The 21658-nt window shown below is 46.3% G+C and overlaps 1 protein-coding gene across 1 annotated transcript in view; it reads right to left on the bottom strand.

The window, feature by feature from the left end:
* The window catches only part of Kcnj6 (potassium voltage-gated channel subfamily J member 6), a 233405-nt gene that overhangs the window by 160911 nt on the left and 50836 nt on the right, over positions 1-21658 (bottom strand). Inside the window, exon 2 of the mRNA XM_021209484.2 lies at positions 15845-15893. Coding sequence (XP_021065143.1) covers positions 15845-15875 — 31 coding nt within the window. The 5' untranslated portion in view covers positions 15876-15893. The remainder of the gene's footprint in view (positions 1-15844; positions 15894-21658) is intronic.

The following is a 21658-nucleotide window of genomic DNA, read 5'->3' on the forward strand; positions in this document are numbered from 1 at the left end:
GGTGCTCCACTGAACTCTGTTGTGTGTAGGTGCTCCACTGAACTCTGTTGTATGTGGGTGCTCCACTGAACTCTGTTGTGTGTGGGTGCTCCACTGAACTTTCTGCCTAGAGTGCTTACTGGGTTCTATGACCAGACATGAATAAGTGAAGCAGAAATGAAAGCATGGGTCCTACAGTCAGACTCAAGCCTTCTGTTTCCTCCTTAGAGGTCCGGCTTGGTCAGTGTATCCTGAAGCTACCCAGGGCCCATCATGATTCACGTCATTAGCATATGGAAGACTCTTCATTACTAAGGAAACTCTATCACTGAGCATCCTTGTTTATCAATGGCAGAACCCAGCGAACCACACCAGATATGGCTGTTTGTCTGATGTCTCAGCTCAGGAACGACTGACAATCCTCTGACAGCCCTCGTCCCTTCTACAGAATTAGGTACGCCGTGGTCAGATTTTCACCCTCTTTCTTTCTCTTCACGCTTACCATCAAATGTCGTATCTTTAATCTGGCCATTTGTCTTGACGTCTGCCAAAGCACGTCAAACGGCTGAGTCATGTGGGCTCCCGAAGCTGCAGTTTTAATTATTGTATCCCTGAATCCTGCCTCTCTGAGCCCTGGTTTCTCTGTGGGAAACCTTTCCCTTGGCATGGATGTTTGCAAGCGTCTACTGCTGACCTGCTTCTGTTTCTTTCCCCTCATCTGAAACCAGAGGATCTTACCCCAGGATGCTCTTCCCTGATGTGAGCAGAGGTCAAAGACCTCTGAGACTTCAGGTGCAAAGCTCTTTCATTTTGAAAACCATATATTTATGGTTAAAGCTCCAAGACAACCAGACCCCGGGTGGACATTCACCTACAAAAGCCATGCATTAATGGGACAAGTGGAATTTTCTAAAGTACTTTTTGTTTTATCACATAGTCAGAGAGACAGAGAGGCCCTGACAGTGGTGATTCACAGCGAGCACTGAGCCGTTCATAAGTCACCACCTCCTCCTTGTTCCCACATGCTCTACTCCCGCTCCCCAAAGGAAACTCATTAACCAGCCACCCTGCTTCAGAAGGTACTTCTTTTTAAGTAGGATCTCTAGCAGTCATTTGCTCTCTGAGACATGTCCACCATTGTTATCTGAGCCCATGTGAGGTTACAGGGGAGAAGCCACACCCAGGGAATGTTCTTGAGCTTGCTCCTTAAGATATTATTCACAGTACTTCCCAGGAAGCAGGAGATAAAATGCACCTTTGAACTGTCTGCCCCCAGGGGAACCCATCTGGACATTGCCCATCTGAGTGGCAGTTATAGAACAACCCTGATGGACCAGGCACATAAGAAGTCTATCATTATGTGGAGTTTCAGAATGGGAGACTGGTTTTCACAGTACAGAATGTGTGGTAGATAGCCACCCTCCTCATTAATGGAAAATGTGGAATCAGCTGTGGCTACACTCAGGCAGATGAACTCTTCCCATATTGCAAGACCAGATACTTGAAGGGAAAGCCAAAGCCAGCCTCAGAGTTCTGCAACCTGCGCTTCAGGTTTCAGGAAACCCATCTAGCCCTCTCCTCCAGATGTTTCTAAGTGACCACTGGCTATGGAGCTGTGTGGCAGATGACCTGTCTGAGGAAGCTCTATAATTATGATCTCCTCAACACTGAGAGATTGCCAAATGGATGCTTAAGAGAGAATGTTTGCTTTCGAATTGGGTGGCAGAGCTTGTGGCTTTGCCAGACTTATCAAAGTGGGGAAGGACTGTCTTATGGCAATTGGGATCAATTCTATTCTCTTTATGAGGGTAAAGAGCTCCATTTTAGTCACTGAAGAGAGGGTGTACTGTCTGAAGTCAGAGTCAACTCACTGTGTGCATGTGCATATGTGTGTGTTATATATGTGTGTGAGTGTGTGTGAATGTGTGTGGTATATGCTACATGTGTGTAGTATGTGTGGTATATGTGATGTATGTGGTGTTTGTTCATGTGTTGTGTATGTGAGTGTGTGTGGTATGTGTTATGTGTGTGTAGTGTGTGTGTGTGGTTGTATGGCATGTATGCTGTGGTAGTAGTAGTGTATGTATTGTGTATATGTTTAGTGTGTGTGTAGTATGCAGTGTATGGTGTGTGTGTGTGGTATGTGTGTAGAGGTGTAGTGTGTGGTGTGGTATGTGTATGTGGTATATAGTGTGTATGGTGAGTGTGTTGCGTGTGTTGTGTGTGTATGTAGTGTGGGTGTGGGATGTAGAGTTTATGTGGTGGTTTTGTGTGTGTGCCTGGTGTAGTGTGTGGTGTGTACGTTTACATAAGAAAGTCAGAGTTTGGTTGTCTTCCCATTTCTTTCATTCTTTGAAATACGGTTTCTCTGAACTCAGCACTTGATGTAGGCTGGTTGGCTAGGAAGTCTTGGGGATCCCTGGCTCCACCCCAGGGGTTGTAGGCATATCATGCCTGACTTTTTTTTTTTTTTTTTTTGTGATTGCCATAGCTCTGGACCCAGGTCCCCATGCTGTGTGGTAGGCACTCTACTGACTGAGACATCTCCTTAGCTCCCAGTCAACCTACCTTTAATAGATTGTGCTTGCAAGAAGCACAAATCATGTTAGCAGAATTGCCGTCATAGACGGCCACTGAACATGTAAGCATACTGGTGAAATAGGGTTCCTAACACCTTCTGCCCACAGAGCTACACTCAGCATTTCTCACACATGAGAGAAAAAAACAAGTCATAGAAGGGAGACCAGACCAGATGTAATGGAGCACATGGATCTAGCATAGAAACCAGATGCTAGCCAAAAGCAGGCAGGGGCAACTATTCCAAAAGCAGAATTCAGGTTGCAAACTGTCGCGTAAGATGAAGGCATTCCTTAATGGTAGAGTTTAGATTATCAACACATAAAAACCATCCAGAATCGGAGAGCCTGAATATGTAAGCAAATATGAACAGAAGAGGTACAGCTTTGGTAACTGAAGAGGGCTTTATTACTCTGTTTTTTTGGCAATGGACTGATCATGTAGGTTGAAAAATCAATATGAAACTACCAGGAATGAACTTAATGGGCCAATGGAGAAGCACAGACCATTCATTCCATCTAAGCAGCAGAGCATACATCCTTCTAAAGCCTGTGTAAAACGTTCTCCAGACAGATCAAAGTCTGGGCCACACGGCAAATCTTAATCATTTACAGGCATTGCAATCACGTTAAGTTTTTTTTTTTTTCCTTCTCCAGCTATAGCAGTTGAAAACTGAGAAGGCTTACAATGGGGAAAGGTGGAAAATTTGTGTGGAAACCAGGCATCCTTGAGCAATCAATGCATCGAAGAAGAAACCTAGAGGATATTTCAAAATATCTCCAGACAAGGCGTCTTCTATGAAAATGGAAACAAAGCATATCAAAACTCATGGGAGAAAGCCCAGCAGCTTCTAAGAGGAACATGTATGGAGATACATGTGCTCCCTGATGACAAAGAAAGGCCTCCTCAACCAGACTTTATGTCTCAGGGAGCTAAAAAAAGAGACAACCTAAGACAAAAGAAGAGTCAAAATTGGCAAAGACGAAGCAGAAAGTGTAAGACAGTCACCAAGAAAAAGGGGACCAAGCAGTAGTTTCTTGAAAAGATAAATAAGACAGAACAAACTTTAGTTGCCTTAAGAATAAAAGGAAAGAGTCTCAGATAAAGCCATAAAGGACAGAAGGCACCAGAGCACACCACCAAAGGACGGAGCTCATGAGAGTCACCCGTGACTGACGATATACAAGCACCTTGGGGGAACCAGAGGAAACCAGTGGGTTTCTGTAAATCTGGGACCTAATGAGACTGACTATGAGAGGCAGCCATTCTGCGATAAGCACTATCATGTAAGGACAGAAAGCCCATGCTTGAAAGACTCCCAGCAGAGAAAAACTCTGGACTGAGCATGCCCGCGGGTGAGTTTCACCAAACATTTAAGGAAAAGGGAAAATTAATGTCCATCCTTCTTAAACTCTTCCAGAAAGTTGAAGAGGAGAGAACATTTTCAAAAGAGTTTCTGTATTTTTTTAAAATGCTACTTTTTAAAAAAAGATTTTATTTTCCTTGATAGCAACAAATACTGGTTCCTCTCGTCTTCTTCTTCTTCTTCTTCTTCTTCTTCTTCTTCTTCTTCTTCTTCTTCTTCTTCTTCTTCTTCTTCTTCTTCTTCTTCTTCTTCTTTAAAAATGCTTTTATTCTCTGAGAACTTCATGCAGTGTATTGCGATCATATTTGCCTGTTTCCCCTTATTCATCCTCAGATCTGCTCCTCTTTGTGATTGCGGAAGAACGGGAAGAAACGTTGTTAGAGGCACGGGCAGTGGATGGCTACAGTTAGGTACTGTTTTCTGGACACAGCAGGGCAGTTGCTGGGTTAACTGAGCCCAGGATCCCTCCAGTACCTCCTGTGCTCCAGGGAATTCGTGGCACAGAGCCGGAAGTGATATGCACTGAGTGTAGAGAATTTCTGAAGCTTAGCCACTTAGGTAGAATAGGAGTGCATTTAAGATGGAACCACCTACTAGTACCAAACACAATGGATTAAAGTGCCCACTTAGTGGACACTCATCGACAATGAATTTTTTAGCATCTCATTTGAACATCTGAAATTGCAGAACACAATTCTTGGGTCTTTAAGATAGCCCGGCATAATACAAGTTGATGAGACTTGAACTGAATAATCCTTCTTTTAAAGAAGCGAGGGAGGGGGTTTTTGTGTGTGTGGGGGGGGTGAGGTCAGAGGTCTCTCTCCACCTTTTTGAGATGGAATCTCTCACTGAACCTGGAGCTAACTGATTGAGCTAGAGCCTCTCTCTCCACTCCTGACCATGCCGGGTGACAGGCATATGCCACTGCATCTGGTTTTCACATGGGTACGGAGGCATCAGTCTCAGGAGGTCAGGCTTCTGTGACAAGTGCTCTAGCAACTGAGCCACCTCAGCATGGTGACACTACACTGTGTATTCTTATAATGCATGGCCTTGATAATGGCAAGCAAAAACGTGGTCAAAGAGAAGTAAGAAGGCTCTGTCATGAATGCTCGCTGTTAATTTTATATTCTTTATGCATTGGTTTTTCACACCTAAACATGTATTTAATATATAACATTAGCCTTCAATGTACCGACTAGCTTATTCACACACACATATGTGCACTCAAGTAACTATTACATGTAGTTGTAGACATGAACACAGGCACTGGCTTGAATGCACTTGCTTTTAGCTCTAACCTTGCTGGGCAGTTTTCTGAGATTCACTTGCAGAAACTCAGAAAAGAGGGCCGGAGTGATTTACCTGCAGCCAGCCTCAGGGTACCACAGTCAGACCACCTCCATGAGTTTTGGCCCTAGGGCATCATGGAGGAACTCGCTATGAGAAGCGGTTAATTGCCTAGAAACTTCTATGACTGCAGTTCTGGGTTGCTGAGCAGTCCTCAGAGTCAGTGTCTAAGCACCAAGGTCCACCCCCTGCACACTTGAGCCACAAGAAGAACAAAAGGAAGCAAGCAGAGCAGAAAGACAGAAAGATACACCAGAAACACAGAAACCTCGGTGCTTCTGAGCATGGTTCTGCAGCCAGCCCGCCTGCCCCACACTAGGAAGGCTGCATTCACTTGCTAGGCGTCCTTTGTTTCCCCTGAATCTAATCCCCCTCAGTGTGGGAAGACTGCCTGATTCTCCCCCACCCCCTGGGGTGAACTCAGGAAGCCCATAGGCTGCCTCGTACAAGCATCTGTCACCAGGATGAAGAGCCAGGTTTGGAAATTGGGGTAAAGTGAGTTGGGGGGTGTAAGGTGAGAAGAGGGTAGTAGATTATTAATAAAAATTCCTTGGAGGGACTGGGAACCGCCACGGTGACCTGAGCTGGATAAAGAGACAGCTCCGGTTGTCTGGTTGTCTTTGGTTGCTGTACTCTGAGGTGTTCAAGCCATTAAAATGCAGTGTTCTTTGCTGCTCACCCTGGCCATCTGGTGCTCGCTCCCATCTCCAGAGCATCATGGGAGGCTCAGCTCCCTTGAACATGCCTTGCTTGTGGGTGGACTGTTTCTCTGGCTGGCTGCCTAGGTATCCTGTGCCCTCACTCGGGACGGTGACTCTGGGTTTGTTGGTCTTGCGGACGCTTGTTCTCAGGTTCCCTTTCCACTGAAGGTGCTAAGGAAAGCTTACTATCTCAGACTCGGGGGGGGGGGGGAGGGGGGATCTGTGCCACTTTGGAAAAACTCTCTTTCTCCCTCGGTATAGCTTGAAACCTGTTGTTCTCAGAGGTTGATTCGGAGGGGGATGGAGCTGTGGGAGGGAGGAGGGGAAGGATTCCGAGCTTGGCAGGAGGTGGGAGGGTGGAGCAGTCTCTCAGAGCCAGGTGGCAGCTTGTGGGAGGAGGGATGGGCTAGACAGAGATGGGGTTGACAGGGGCGGGGCGGAGTGAGTGGAGGAGTCGGGTAAATGTGTTTACTGTCTTCTTTAGACTGTGGCAGAGGCAAATAAGGGGTGAGTTTCTGAACCCCCTTGTGAGCAAGGGCTCCACCTTTGGAGAGAGGTTGTTTGGTATTGGGTCTGGAATGGGATAAGAACCCTAAGCCACATGAGCTTAGAGAGAAGCCCACAGAGCTTCAAGGGAGTCTTCGCTGGGGGCAGCGGCAAAGTCAGGAAAAGTAGAGATGCTCAGGGCTTGTGGAAGTGGCGGTCCAGAGCATGGTGGTCCCCAGATAGCTCAGGCCACTGCCTCTTGACTACCAAGCTCGATGTCTCTTTGTGACATAGCTGCTTTGTCCGTGGTCACTCACTGCAAAGGATGTGAAGAATGAGCAAGGACCAAGGTACCTGAGATCCTGAGTGACCCGGTAGATCCCGAGTGAAATGTGCTCTGTGGAGGCTTTGCCCATGACATTGGTGCCTCTGGAGCAGGGCCTGATGGGAGCAGATGAGTAAGGCAGAAGACATGATCTCTCAGCACCGGGTTTGCCTTGAGCAATGGCTTGGAAAAACCACGAGGAGATTATTCCAAAAGTCAATAGGCAGGCCCTAAAATTGCTGTTTGTGGAAGAATGCCACTCACCCCAGCTTCCGGGACAGAATGAGAACCCAGCTCTGGAGACAGCCTCCTCTGCCACCCCCTCGCCTGCTCTGTGTCTGCCAGGCCCAGAAGCTGTGCGGCTTCTATTTCTCCCCGTGCACATTGTCTCAGTAGGTCCGAGTCTCAGGTGTGTCATGATAATATAGAAATCCTCGTGGCTCAGTCTTCTCCAAGTCAGGTGATTGTGAGACCAGGATTGGGTTGCACTGCCCTCTCTGAAGTAATTATGGAATAAAGAGAGCCTGAGAGGAATGGGTGTGACTACTAATGGAGCTTGTGGGCTTGGGAAGGGTGTGGGAGTCAAGAACAAACTCTGTCTAGTGTGAAAGGAAAAAAACGAGGCCTCCTGCCCCTCCTGTGCCTTATCATGCCCACCCCTGCCTTCTCCTCTCCTCCAGTCCCTCCTCACCCCTGCCCTTCCTGCTGACTTTTAGTCCTTTAGCCAGGAGTGACTTTGCCCCCTCCCTGCACACCCCTCCCCACCCCTATGCAAGTATAGTGATATCTGGAGACATTTGGCTCTTAGGTCTATGAGGAGGGTACTACTGGCACCCTCCTTGTGGGTTTAAAGTCAAGGATGCTGCTTAACAGCCTGCCTTGGGCAGGATCACACCAGCCCCAAATGTCAATGGTGCCCAAGTCGAGAAATTCCGAGACTATTTTTATTTATTTATTTATTTATTTATTTATTTATTTATTTATTATTTTCTTTATTTACATTTCAAATGCTATCCCGAAAGTTCCCTATACCCCACCCCCGCCCCTGCTCCCCTACCCACCCACTCCCACTACTTGGCCCTGGCCTTCCCCTGTGCTGGGTCATATAAAGTTTACAAGACCAAGGGGCCTCTCTTNCCAATGATGGCNGATTAGGCCATCTTCTGCTACATATGCAGCTAGAGACTCGAGCTCAGGGGGTACTGGTTAGTTCATATTGTTGCACCTACAGGGTTGCAGCCCCCTACAACTCCTTGGGTACTTTCTCTAGCTCCTCCATTGGGGGCCCCGTGTTCCATCCAATAGCTGACTGTGAGCATCCACTTCTGTGTTTGCCAGGCACTGGCATAGCCTCACAAGATGCCGCTATATCAGGGTCCCTTTAGCAGAATCTTGCTGGCATGTGCATCCAAGACTATTTTTATTTTTGTTTATATTTTTAGTATCAGAGAAAGACAATGGGAAGGGGGTCAGAGGGTGATGTTTTCACCTACTCAGATATTTGTTAGAAGAAGAGGGTCACCAGGATTTCTAAGATCCAAAAGGAAAGGGCATCAACTTGAGAAAACAAGTCTCCTGTGACTCCCGTTTGAATGAAGACCAACATGTTTTTCTGCACTGTCAATCTCAGGCATGTGATTGTTGATTTTGTTGTTTTGTACAGCAGTGGTAATTCTTGTGCATGTGTAGAATGTGAGTACCTGCGTGTGCATGTGCAGAATGTGGGCACCTGTATATGTATGCATGTGCACATGTGTGCATGCATGTGCACACATGTGCATATGTGCATTGTACATGTGTGTATGCATAAGCATGTGTGTGCATACATGCACATGTGCGTGCACATGTGTGTATGTGTAGAATTGGGCACCTGTGTATGCATGTATGTGCATGTATGTGCAAGTGTATTCATGTGTGCATGTGTATACATGTGTGCACGTATATGCACATGTGCATGTGTACATGTGTGCATATGCATAGACATGTGTGTATATGTGTGCATGTGTAGAATGTGGACACTTGTATATACATATGTGTACATGTATAGAATGTGGCCACTGTGTATACATATGTGTGCATACGTGTGCACACTGAGGCTCACTATTAGGGCGGCTGGCCTAATTGCTCTGGAGAGCTGGAAATACAACCATGCTCCTATGCTTCCTGCTTTTTAATGTGTTTTATGGTAATCCAGCACAGGTCCTCTGCTTGTGCAGCAAGCACTCTACCGACTGAGTCATTTCCCCAGCCTGGTCGGTCACAGGTCTTATAGGATGAAGATAACAGTTTGTCAGATTGCAAACAGGTAAAGGACTGCCATCTTAGCTCTGTTTAAAGGTAAAACTGAAATGATGCTCTCCTGAGATCTCCGAGCACCGCAGTGTGTATCTTGTGACTCTATGGTGGCTCCTCATAGCATCTATTTTATAGTCATCATTGCTGGTGGAGACAACAGAAACTGGGGGGTGGAGGTGTGAGGAAGCCAAGGGATGTGGGCTAGCTCTCAGTCAGGGGCATCTGGGCTAGCTCTCAGTCAGGGGCAGATCCCACAGTTAAGTGGCACCTCCAGGACCTTGTCTCAGTTTGTGACAAAGCTTCATGGCCACCTCCTCCTCTAGTGAACATTAGATCCACCCTAGGGTGGCACGCAGTCTCTCAACTTGTCTCCAGGCTTGGAGCTGTTTTTCTCTACTTTTGTCCAACCTGCTGCAATCTACCCATAATGCCTTTGCAGAACCATTCTAAAATGCCAACCCTCTTCAAAACCTTAAGTCCCACCCCTCCCAGTACCCACAGGAGGATTCCAAGCCATTCCCAGCCATCTTAGGATCCATCTTATAATCGGACTGTCTGTGGTCAGTGCTTGGCCCTCCTCTGGGCTGCTCTCCCATCTGGGACTTCTTACAGGGCACCATTTGTCCTATGCTGGACACCCACACTGTAACCACCAGCTTGCTGGAAGCCTGTTCACTCTTTAGCTGACCTTTGGATCTAGGAGCACCCTGGGATCCTAGGGAAGAGCCTTGCCGATCTGTGACTGCCACCTGTGTCGACCTGTTTGGTTACATTGTAGCACGAGTTCCCAGAATTGTAGGTGTTAGCTCCCTAAAGGCAGCACATGGCTCAATGAATTCTTGCCTTAACACAATGCCAGAGTTCCGCCAGCTGCTCCTTGAAGGATACATGATTAAAAAGCACTTTGCTTTAATAGAGCTAATTTAACGTGTGGTGATTGTAATCGGTTCCATCTCCTTATTTCATTTGACAGGAGGAACGTTCAAATCTGAGCTGCATTTGAGCTGACTCTTTAATTAGGATAGGAGTTCCCTCTACTTAAGTCTATGGAGGAGATCTCCAAGCACCTTCTAGTGCGGGTCCTGGGCTCTGGAGGCTGCCTCTCTCTCTCTCTCTCTCTCTCTCTCTCTCTCTCTCTCTCTCTCTCCCTGGATGCATATGGGCAGTTTCTGAAGCCACTGAGAATAAGGCTGCAGCTCCTGCTCTGGATCTTTTCTCTCTGAAGGGTGCTGAGTCGTTTTTCCCTTTCCCGGGGTCTTTGTTATGGTTGTGATGTCCAGGTAGAGTGCACATGCAGGGCAGAATGATCCCTATCGATGACCATGAGGACCACAAGGGGCACAGGCTGGGGAAGGAAAGGCTCGAGGCACGTGTGCCTGAGGGAAATGGGAAAGATGGAGGCCAGAAGGCAGAAGGACCGCTCCAGGACTCTCAGGGTGGACATTGGGAGAACTCTATCTACTGAAGCAGCAATACCCTGTAAGTGTGTTGCTGTTTCAGGGAAGGGGGCAAAAGTATAGTCTTAAGACACTAGCAGATGCTACACAGGAACCTCATGCAGCTGGAGGAGGCACCAGTTCAAGCCCCAACCTGTTTCACCCTTGCAACCCTGTTACAAGGTCAGATCCCGATAGCAATCTGTACCACAGACGGGCCCGTGTGTAGGGGCTTCCCAACACAGTCCCATGAGCCCCCAAGTGAGACCTAGGAGAAACACCAGCAGGCGGTGACCATGAAGCCATCTACTAGGACATTTATGAAACAACGGGAGCCGATAGTCATTCTAGACCCTTGGATGTTTGCATAGCTCCGTACCTCCAACTTGTCATCACGAGCCCTTGATTTGAGAGCTCACATCAGGACTTGGCCTCTCCAGCGTCACCTCTGATGATGGCACAGTTTGAGTCTTTGCGTGTCTATTTATAGACAGCATTTAGCACCACTGGGCTCTGCCTTTCAGGATAGTTTCACTCAATGGATGGGGAATAAAGTCCTGGGTACCTGAAGGGCAACCTCAGAGTAACTGCTTCCACTGTGGGATTGCTGCAAGCTCTCTCTTTTTTTTTTTTTTTTTAAAAAAAATGTTTTATTATTTTGTGTGTATGAGTGTTTTGCCTGCATGTATATCTGTGCATCAGGTGCATGCCTGGTGCCTGTGGAGGCCAGGAGGAGGAACTGGAGTTACTGGTGGTTGTGAGTAGCAGTGTGGGTGCTGGGAATTGAACCCAGGTCCTCTAGAAGAGCAGTTAGTGATCTTAACCACAGAATCATCTCTCCAGCCTCTCTCAACTCTTTGATTAGGGCTTCTGGTGGAATAAGTAGGAAAATATACATTTCATAGATGCAAACAGAGATTAGTTTTAAAGGCTGTTTAAAAACTAGCCTTTGATCATATCCCACATACAGGCAACATGCCTTGTCCTGCCTCAGTGGGAGAGGAAGTGCCTAGCCTTGAAGTGCCAGCATAGGGGAATACACAGGGGACCCCCCCACCTGCTCAGAGGAGAGGAGGAGGGGGGTGGGGAAGGATTATGGGAGGGGTGAGTGGAAGGGAGCAGTGAGCTGGATTTAAAGTGAACAAGTAAAAATTAAATTAAATTTTAAAAAAGAAAATATATGTACATAATAATAAAAAAGTAGCCTTTGGAAGGTAGGCAGCCAGTTATGCTGTGTGTACTATGCTGCCTTCTAGACCCTTCTGCCCTCTCTGGTTGCTTCAAGCTATACAAATACACGTGCACACACACACACACACACACACACACACACACGCACGCACGCACGCATGCACGCACACACACACGCACACATGCACGCACACACACACACACGCACACCTTCCTCGCTGAATTCCTGTCTCTCTCTCTGATTCAGTCTTTCTTCTGAGTTCTATCATGTGAAGTCCCTGTGTTTTTGCTTTCTCTATTTCTCCACAACATTCTTTCTTTCATCCTTTTTTTATTTTTTCTCTTCAGCAACCTCACTTCAAAAGCAAGACATAAGAATTTTAAATAAATACTCTACTTAGGAAACATAGGTGCTTTTTGTTAGACACCCTGGAATCTATGGATAGTTTCACTTCTCAGGGCTGAGTTTTTGAGGTTGTTGGTATGGGATGGAAAGGTGGAGAGGAGGTGCACGTTGCTGCATCTTCTACCGCACTTAGATGTACAGTGATGGGAGAAGGCTCGCTGTTAGTCTAACGGAGACTTCTTAGATGGCTCTGTGGTGCAATAGATAGTGCATAGGACTTCTAGTGATGAAAAAGAGAGGTCTGGTGAGCAGATGGTTCTGCTTGGCAGTTGTCGGGTGAAGCATTCACTGGCTCTGAACCTGTGTCAGAGAGTGGGCATCCATGTTCTGTTCTCATCCCAGGCATCTGTGTTCTCAGAGGCCACAGAGATGATGCTCCTGTTTGTTTTATGGCGGTAACTAGTCTTTCTCGCCTCTGTTTCCCGATTCAAACCTTGTCTTAGTCAGGGTTTCTATTCCTGCATAAACATCATGACCAAGAAGCAGGTTGGGGAGGAAAGGGTTTATTCAGCTTACACTTTCCACATTGCTGTTCATCACCAAAGGATGTCAGGACTGGAACTCAAGCAGGTCAGGAAGCAGGAGCTGATGCAGAGGCCATGGAGGGATGTTCTTTACTGGCTTGCTTCCCCTGGCTTGCTCAGCCTGCTTTCTTATAGAACCCATGACTACCAGCCCAGGGATGGTACCACCCATAATGGGCCCTCCCATCCTTGATCACTAATTGAGAAAATGCCTTACAGCTGGATCTCATGGAGGTATTTCCTTAAGGGAGGTTCCTTTCTCTGTGATAACTCCAGCTTGTGTCAAGTTGACACACAAAACCAGCCAGTACAAACCTCCTGTCATAATGATCATGCTCATGTCTCCTTATCAGTCTTTTTTTTTCAGAGTCAATATCCAGTTGTATGTCTCATGATTCATGGATTTAATTTTAATATCATGCTTCTTTGTTATCCCACAATTCTGTTTCACAGAATCTAAGTGTGCCTGGCTTCCTAAAGCCGAATGTGTCTCTGAGAACAGGGAGTGGCCGAATCTGGAGGCTTATAGACTCTTTCCTCAAACCTTAAATTCCCTCGAACACCGGACATATCTGCGCTTCCCCCAACACCGGACATATCTGCGCTTCCCCCAACACCGGACATATCTGCACTTCCCCCAACACCGGACATATCTGCGCTTCCCCCAAGCACAGCCATTCAGAACAGCCGTCCCATTCTCTAGAGAATCCAGAATCTGATGTTTTTCTGAGGCAGGGGATCCATAGTCATTAGAAATACAGGAGACAAATTGGAAACTTGATACTGACCCCAGGATAGCCAAGAGAGGATCATGCTTCTGACATGTAGGAGAAGTAAAACACTGTGGTCATAGTGACCCGGACCATTCGGTCCTTCACAATTCACCAGAAGAATTAAAAAGGTATTAACTGCACCTGAGAGCAAGTTTCTCCCGCTCTCTGTAAGGAAGGTCTAGCCTCACAACCCATGTTATAGACTCTGTAAGGAAGGTCTAGCCACACAACCACGTGTCACACTCTGGCTGAATTCACTCATACACTGGAGATAGAATTCACATTTTCGGGCAGTAGTGCTAAGTTCTAACCCCTGACTCGCTTTATCTCAGAGAAACCGTGGAGTGGAGCACAGTGGCTCTTGTCTATAATCCAAACACCCAGGACCCTGAGGCTGAGGTGGGATGACCTCTGTGAGTTACAGGCCAGCCTGGGCTATAGAATGAGAAGGGATTGAAGAACAAAAAACAAAGGAGAAGTGAAAAACAGGAGGGAGGAGGGTAAGGACTTCGAGGACCAAGGAGAGGAAGAGGACAGTGATGACAAAGATGAAGATGATGGTGATGGTGATGTATGGGTCATTGACATTTAAGATGTAGAGATTAGGATTTAGCTTTCCGGCTGTGGATAGCAAAGGAATGGCCACTGTTCACAGTCCCCCTCTGATTTTGTAACACATTGTGAAAACTGCGTTACTTTGTTTCATGATGATCTGACAGAAGCACACATTGCAGGGCTTTGAGAGGCTTTTAATTATAAAAACCCAGTTTGTGGTGCTTGTGATCAAGCGGGGAACACTTTCAGCAAGTGTAAGACCATGCAGGATGGGACGGGGATGAGGGTGGGGGTAGGCAGGGCAGGGCAGAGAATGACACAGAAATGAAGAGGGGAAGAATCCAGGGAGGCTTGTCCCTCTTCTGCTCCCGATCACATTAGGCTTATTTGAACTCATGCAGAGGTTTGGGGTCATGAGCTAAAAGAATGCAACAGTAAAGACATTTTTTTATGGTATCTCATCTAGGAACTGAAGGTGTTGAGTGTTAAGGTTTTTGACTATGTTGTAGGGGAGAAGAGGGGTCCTGGATAATTATGTATTGTTGTCCTGAGTACCACTGTGTCAAGGACCAAAGCCTCATCCCCATGGGAAGAAGCACACTTTTCCTGCATAAGATTTGAAGGGATGGCAAAGTTCTCCTGTGTTCTAAGTGTCAGTGCTGACAGGGTGCAGAAAATGTTCACCATAGCCTCCCCTTGCCCCCCCCCCCCCCGCAGTGTTTACACTCTAAAGAAGGCAGAGAGGAGCTAAATCCTCATCCTCATTCAGCTACACGTAAGAATCCTGCTTTCCTGTTAACCATATATAACGAGCATTTGGAGCTTCCAGGGCACGGTGGCTCCTCCATCAGAGTGGGCAGAACCTGCCCATGCTTGGCTTTGCTATGTCCACGTGCCTGTCTCTTGTGAGTGTCCCAGGACCCAGTCCATGCAAGGACGAGACACTTTGCCATAGAGGAATACTCAACTCAGCAGTCACACCACCAAAGGAATGAAAGCACTGAAAAGATGCACAAGTGTTTGCAGTCCTTCTGGAACCGTTCACATGGAAGGAAGCTGTTATCCGGAGCAATGTACATTTTTAAAAGAAAAGACAGCTTATCCCCTCTCTCCATGGTCTTTAATATTTAAATGTCAACAGAGGAAATTATGATTGTCATCTACACAGTGATCTATTGTAATTACTTTTCCTCTCTTCCTAAAAATGCTTTGTGGATTCCATTCATTTAGCTTAAGAGCTTAGGGAATTACAACACAGATCTATTCAGAATGGAAACCATTGCAAGGTACTTACACATCATGGACTCTCTTCCTTTGTCTGTTGGAAAGCTCTGGATGTTACCAGATTGGTTTACCCCTGACTCAGGGAAAACTCTTAATGATATCTGATTTAACCATGACTCAGGGAAACTGAATGATAACTCAGGGAAACTCTGGATGATACCAGATCTGTTTAACCATGACTCAGAGAAACGGAATGATACCCGAGATCGCTTTAGCTGTGACTCAGCATTCCTTCTTCTCTTTATACTGTCTAGCCCATGGAACAGGCACACATAAAACTTCATCCAACTTGGTAAAATCTCCAAGTCAGGCTAAAATTATCGTGGATTCCCAACTCCAAAAGCAGTAACACAAAACAAATCCATTTCTATTCTTTAGCTCCATGCTTGGGCAACATTTTTAGTCTGGAAACTTGATCCCAACCAAGTGGAATTTTGAGTTTTGCATAAAGCAACCCTGATAGAATGCAGATAGACCTTTGATTTCCCAAGAATTAAAAATGAGTGTGAAGCAGACAGTCACAGCCGGATTTGGTCTTAGCATGATTTTGCATTTCTCCATTCAAAACCAAAAGTAATAAATTTCAAGGTACTCACTCATGGATTCAGTTAACTTGGCCATTGTCATTTCTTCTTTGTGCTTTTCCTGGAGGGTGAGAAGAAAAGACAATTATATACAATGTATCTTAGACATGAAGAGATGCAACAGCCAGTTACAGCCACCTCTCTTGCTTTCTTTCTCCTAGGTCAGTTATATTACAGCACTGTTACCAGAGAGTCACGGAGAAGAGGATTTTTAGGGCATTAAAAACCTCCCCATTGCTCTTGGCAGTGAGCGGCTGTCACACTGATCTTGGATATATATAATTGGTGACGCACGACCAGTTTTCAAAACCTCTTTGACACTGGAGTTTTGACATTCATATGCCAAATTTTTGTTCTTTATTTTCCCTCATAGAATCCTTTTTATTTTTTTTCTTTTTCGGTATTTTTAGAGCTGATATTTTTGTAGTCATTTAGTTTCCAAAAAACTAGATAGATTTTATACATCTTCCTTTGTCTTACTTTTTGGATTCCTTTAGAGTTTTCTGAAAGTCGTTGTGTTTTTCTGATGGTTCTCTAGCCTTATCTATTTTGAGCTGAAAACATTTTGTTTCAACCAGATATAGGTTATAACCCACCAAGTCTTAGAGCCAAGCCGATCCACACAGAGACCGGCTCTGCCCTAATTTAAAAAAAAAAAAAGACTTTGGGGCTGCTGAGAATAATAGCCCCTTCCCAGAGATGCTATCTCCTATTTCTTCAAACAATGTTGGTTTCCTTTACTTCTTCAGTTCCTACTATAAGCAGTAAGCAAGCATGGATGTCATTGATTCCAGTCCTCTGTGGACATGTCTGTCTGGTTCTGAGGCCGGGATACTTTCACCATAAATACAGAAGGCTACTGAAATCCACGCCTGGACATAGTCACAGGGACACAGAGAGTGTGTTCTAGCTCTTATCAACAGGTGTGGATGGATGCTTATGTATGTGAACTGGAGTGTGTGTGTATGGACCTGTGTGTGGGGGGGGGGCATGTGTGTGTATATAGGCATGTGTGTGTGTGTGTGTGTGTGTGTGTGTACGAGAATGTGTGTATGTGTATGGGCATGTGTGTGTATATAAGCATGTGTGTGTACAGGTGTGTGTGTATAGGCATGTATGTGTGGATGGCAAGCTATGCACCTTGGTGGGCATGTGAAAGATGGGAGAGAACCTCAAGTGGATGTCCTCACCTCCTTTGAGACAGTCTCTCTGTCACTCACTGCTGCATCCCCAGGTGAACTGGCTGATGAGCCTCTGGGGATTCTCCTGACTTCAACTCTCATCCTTCCTTTGGAATGCTAGGATTACTGTCTTTGGCTTTACCCATTGGTCCATTTTCCTGGTCCTCTATCCCCACTTCTGTATCTAGGCCTCTTTACTGACATGGAAAAATGGTGTTGCAAATATCAGCACAATGTACCTGGTGCTTTTAGCCACCAAGCCTTGCACATCAGGCACATATCTTCCCACGTCAGTAAAAGACTGCATCATTAGTAATGTTGTGGCTTTTATCCTGGGAGGGGAGTCACAAAATGTCCATTTAATTTATTTATATGGATGTATTCCTTTCCCATGTCATGTATTCACTTCTGTTTTGCAATTTTATAAAGTGTCACGATAAGCATTGCATCTTGCTCCATTAGCCCGCGTGAAGCACTATTTACTAGTATACAAGGCTGCCCTTTCCCTCCCATGCCTGCCAGCTTGCCCGTGATATCCACACTCTACCCTCCAGCTTTGACAAAACGGCAGGGGTAACGTGACGCTTTGCTATTTCATACATTTTTCTTGGCTATTTGTTTGCTTATAAACCATGGACTCTGGCTTATGTTACCACGTCAGCTCCACTGACATCAACATTTGTGTTCTTAGAGACAGGGTGGCATTTGTGTCCCCGTGGCCAGCCTCATAGGCTGCTGAGCATATGGAAGCTGCTTGGCTAACACCTCAGATGCATCCTGCTAGATGTGGCAAAACCATTATTCACTCTCCCTACAGTGCCATTCCTACTCTGGAAGGTGACTCTGAAAGGTGTGCTTGAGAGACTGAAGGAAAGAAAGGCCATCCAGAGACTGCCCCACCTGGGGATCCATCCCATATACAGTCACCAAACCCAGACACTACTGTGAATGCCAACAAGAGCTTGCTGACAGGAGCTTGGTACACCTGTCTCCTGAGAGGTCTGCCAGTGCCTGACAAACACAGAGGTGGATGCTCTCAGCCAACCATTGAACTGAACACAGGGTCCCCAATGGAGGAGCTAGAGAAAGGACCCAAGGAGCTGAAGGGGTTTGCAGCCCCATAGGAGGAGGAACAATACAAACTAACCAGTATCCCCTGAGTTCCCAGGGTCTAAACCACCAATCAAAGAATACATATGGAGGGACCCATGGTTCTAGCCACATATGCAGCAGAGGGCAGCCTTGTTGGTCATCAATGGGAGGAGATGCCCTTGGTCCTGTGAAGGCTTGATGCTCCAGTGTAGGGGAATGCCAGGGCCAGGAAGCAGGAGTGGGTGGGTTGGTGAGAAGGGCAGGCAGGAGGGTATGGGGGTTTTCAGAGGAGAAACCAGGAAAGCAGATAACATTTGAAATGTAAATAAAGAAAATATATAATTAAAAAAAGAAAATGGCAAGAGAATTAGAAAGAAAGAAAGAAAGAAAGAAAGAAAGAAAGAAAGAAAGAAAGAAAGAAAGAAAGAAAGGAAGGAAGGTATGCTTGATTTAGTGGCAACAGGGTTCTCAAGTCACACAGCCTGCATTTGTAAAAATGAAGGCAAACACTGCCTTTTGTTTAAGACACCTAAACCATTCTAGTTTACCCAGTGACACCAAGAATTAGCATGTTGAGTGTCCTGCTGCACACACAAGTGTCCTGGATGAGAGGAACCTGTAATGACCACACTGGTTCAGATCACGCATACTCAGTGTGCAACCTGACAGCGTTGGGGAGCCATGGGCCTGGGCAGGCTGTGGCAGTGCAGGCACAGGGACTCAGGGAGTTTCAACCTTGGCCTGCGGGAACCTCCATCCCCTGAGGTTTGGATTCACTTCACTGCTTTGGCATCTGACCCCTCCTCATGCCCTGCTTGCTGAGTCGGTATCCTTGACTTAGCCCTCCTTTATGTTCTGGCTCCAGTTACTCAGGCCTCATTTGGATCACTGTTTCCTTCTCCCTTCTTTCAGAGGGGAGACACTGAGCATAACATTGTGCACTGGCTAGTTTTCTGTCAACAAGTTAGAGTCTTCAGGGACGAAGGTAAGTGGGAAGGTCCAGCTCACGGCAGGCAGTGCCAACCCTGAGCTGGTGGTCGTGGGCGCAATCAGAGAGCAGACTGTGAGGAGACATCCAGTAAGAAGTCCTCCTCCATGGCCTCCACATCAGCTTCTGCCTTGAGTTCCTGCCATTGCTTTCCTGGACAATGAGCTACACGCTGTAAATGAAATAAACCCTTTTCTCCTCACGTTGCTTTGGATTTTTATTATTATTATTATTATTGTTATTATTATTATTAATTTCACAGCAGTAGAAACCCTAACTAAAACCACATAGACACTCAGATTCCCAGATTCTGGGCTTTCTGTCCTTAAGCATTCCCTCCAGGTTGATCTGTCTCCTGGTGCGTGACTGCCTCTCTTCTCACTACAAGGCTGCCTGCCATGTTTTGGACTCCTGGTCTTCCTGATGGGAGGCCCTTGGAGCTCATTTTCCCTCTCATCTGTAGTTAAAGGGAAGCTCTGACATCGTGAGAGGAGGGGTCTGTAAAAATCCTAAATTTAGCTATCTCAGACTGACTCATCTATAGCATAACGTACAGTGGAAATCACGACATATGTTTTGGGGTAAGTAGTTTAGTCACTCCGCTGCATGTCTTTAAACTCCTTATGGCCTTCTCTCATTATCAGAAAGTTGATGTTTGCAATTACATGGCATGTGGACCCAATACAGCATGCACACTCCATTCCTGGTCCCAAGTAAGCATTCCGCATCCTAAGCCAAGGCTCCCTCCATAGTAAATGGCTTCCTGGTTGTCGGATTTGCATTCCTGGGAAGAGATTCTGAAATATAGCCCAGCAAAACTGGAAGATGTTTTGTTAGCAATGATCAAGTCCAGCCCCACAGAGATGGCAACTGATAAAACTAAACCCAGGAGAGAGTGGGCCTTGCCAGGAGAGGGAGCATTCCACTTCCTCTCTCTTCCCTACCCAGCGAGGCACTCAGCCTTCATCCGACCTTTCCAGTTGCAGTCTGCTCAGTGCTGTCTTCCCTTCCTCCACCCTCAACACTGAAGGTTGGTTTTAAATCATGCTCCCCTCCTCACGACTCCCTACCCCCAAACCACAAACTTGACTTAGTCACTGTGATGGTTTTTATATGCTCAGCCCAGGGAGTAGCACTCTTAGAAGGTGTGTCCTTGATGGAGTAGGTGTGTCATTGTGGGTGTGGGCTTTAAGACCCTCATCCTAGCTGCCTGGAAGTCAGTCTTCTCCTAGAGGCTTTCAGATCAAGACATAGAACTCTCATAGAACTCTCCTCCTGTACTATGCCTGCTGGGATGCTGCCATGGTCCCACCTTGAGGATAATGGACTGAACCTCTGAACCTGTAAGCCAGCCCCAATTAAATGTTGTCCTTGTAAGAGTTGCCTTGGTCATGGCATCTGTTCACAGCAGTAAAACCCTAACTGAGACAGATGGCTAGTTCAGGTGAATGTGATCAAAATATATGATTTGAAATTCTCTAAGAATTAATAAGAAAATATTTTTAAAAATCAAAGATGAGCTAAATGAAAACAGATACAGAAAAAAAAATGGTGGCTTGCTGAACACAGATCCTGTCCAAGCTCCACTGCAGCCTTGGAAAGGGGATGCCAGACTAAGTGGCGATTTGCTTCTAAGTGTGACTACTGGTGGCCTCTTAAGGTGAACAAACAAAGCCCCAGAGTGCCAGGGACTTTTCTGTGCAGTGTCTTTCCATGAGGAGCCAAGGGCTCTGCACTGGAGGTCATCCTTCATCTCAGCATCTCCTTCCAAATGAAAAGAAAGCCAAGGATGGGGGAGCCTTCCTTGTCCATGAATAGTTTACACTGGCATGTACAGGAGCATTCCTGTTTACTTGTGTGTCTGGCTTGGGTCAGGGAAACAGTGTGAAGAAGCAAATTTGAATGAGGGAGTTTGGAAGCCTGGAGGAAGAGGGGTGAGTGGCTTGGCTTGATTGCTTCTTAGCCATTTACTAACTTACGGTGGACATCTCAGCATCTTCTGTGTAAACGGGGACATGTGGTATGTGAATGACCTCGTCTGGGGGCCTGTTATAAAGCACACTGGCCTGTGGGCACAAACACACTGAGGGGTTAGGGTCCCGTGTGTCCCCAATCCCAATCCCCTCAGATACTGTGTGAAAGCTGGGGTTATGGCTGCTCTCATATCTGAGAACAAATACTGACTCCACCATTTGTGCAAAGCATCCAGACCTAAGACTTCCAGTCCTTCGGGGTAGACTCACCAGGAGAGTGACTCCATAACTCACCCATCCCACCAAAACAAAACACCATTCTGGGACATGGTGTACTGCTTAGGAGGGCTGGGATTTCCAGCTCTGAAGACAGCCTCCTGCAGTGGTGTTCCACATTGTGTGGAACAATAGAGATGTTAGAGTTAAGTGGAAACATGATGGCGTGTTTGAACCAAACTTGTCACTGATGCTGAAGGAAATCTCCCAGTGTTGATAGAGTTGCATCAAACTCTCTGCTGGAACTCTGAATCTATCTCTGCTGGAACTCTGAATTTAAGGGGTAATGAGTATTTAATGCTCTGTCTGATGGCAT

This window comes from Mus pahari, chromosome 12, assembly GCF_900095145.1.
Source record: "Mus pahari chromosome 12, PAHARI_EIJ_v1.1, whole genome shotgun sequence".
In the NCBI taxonomy this organism is placed as follows: domain Eukaryota; kingdom Metazoa; phylum Chordata; class Mammalia; order Rodentia; family Muridae; genus Mus; species Mus pahari.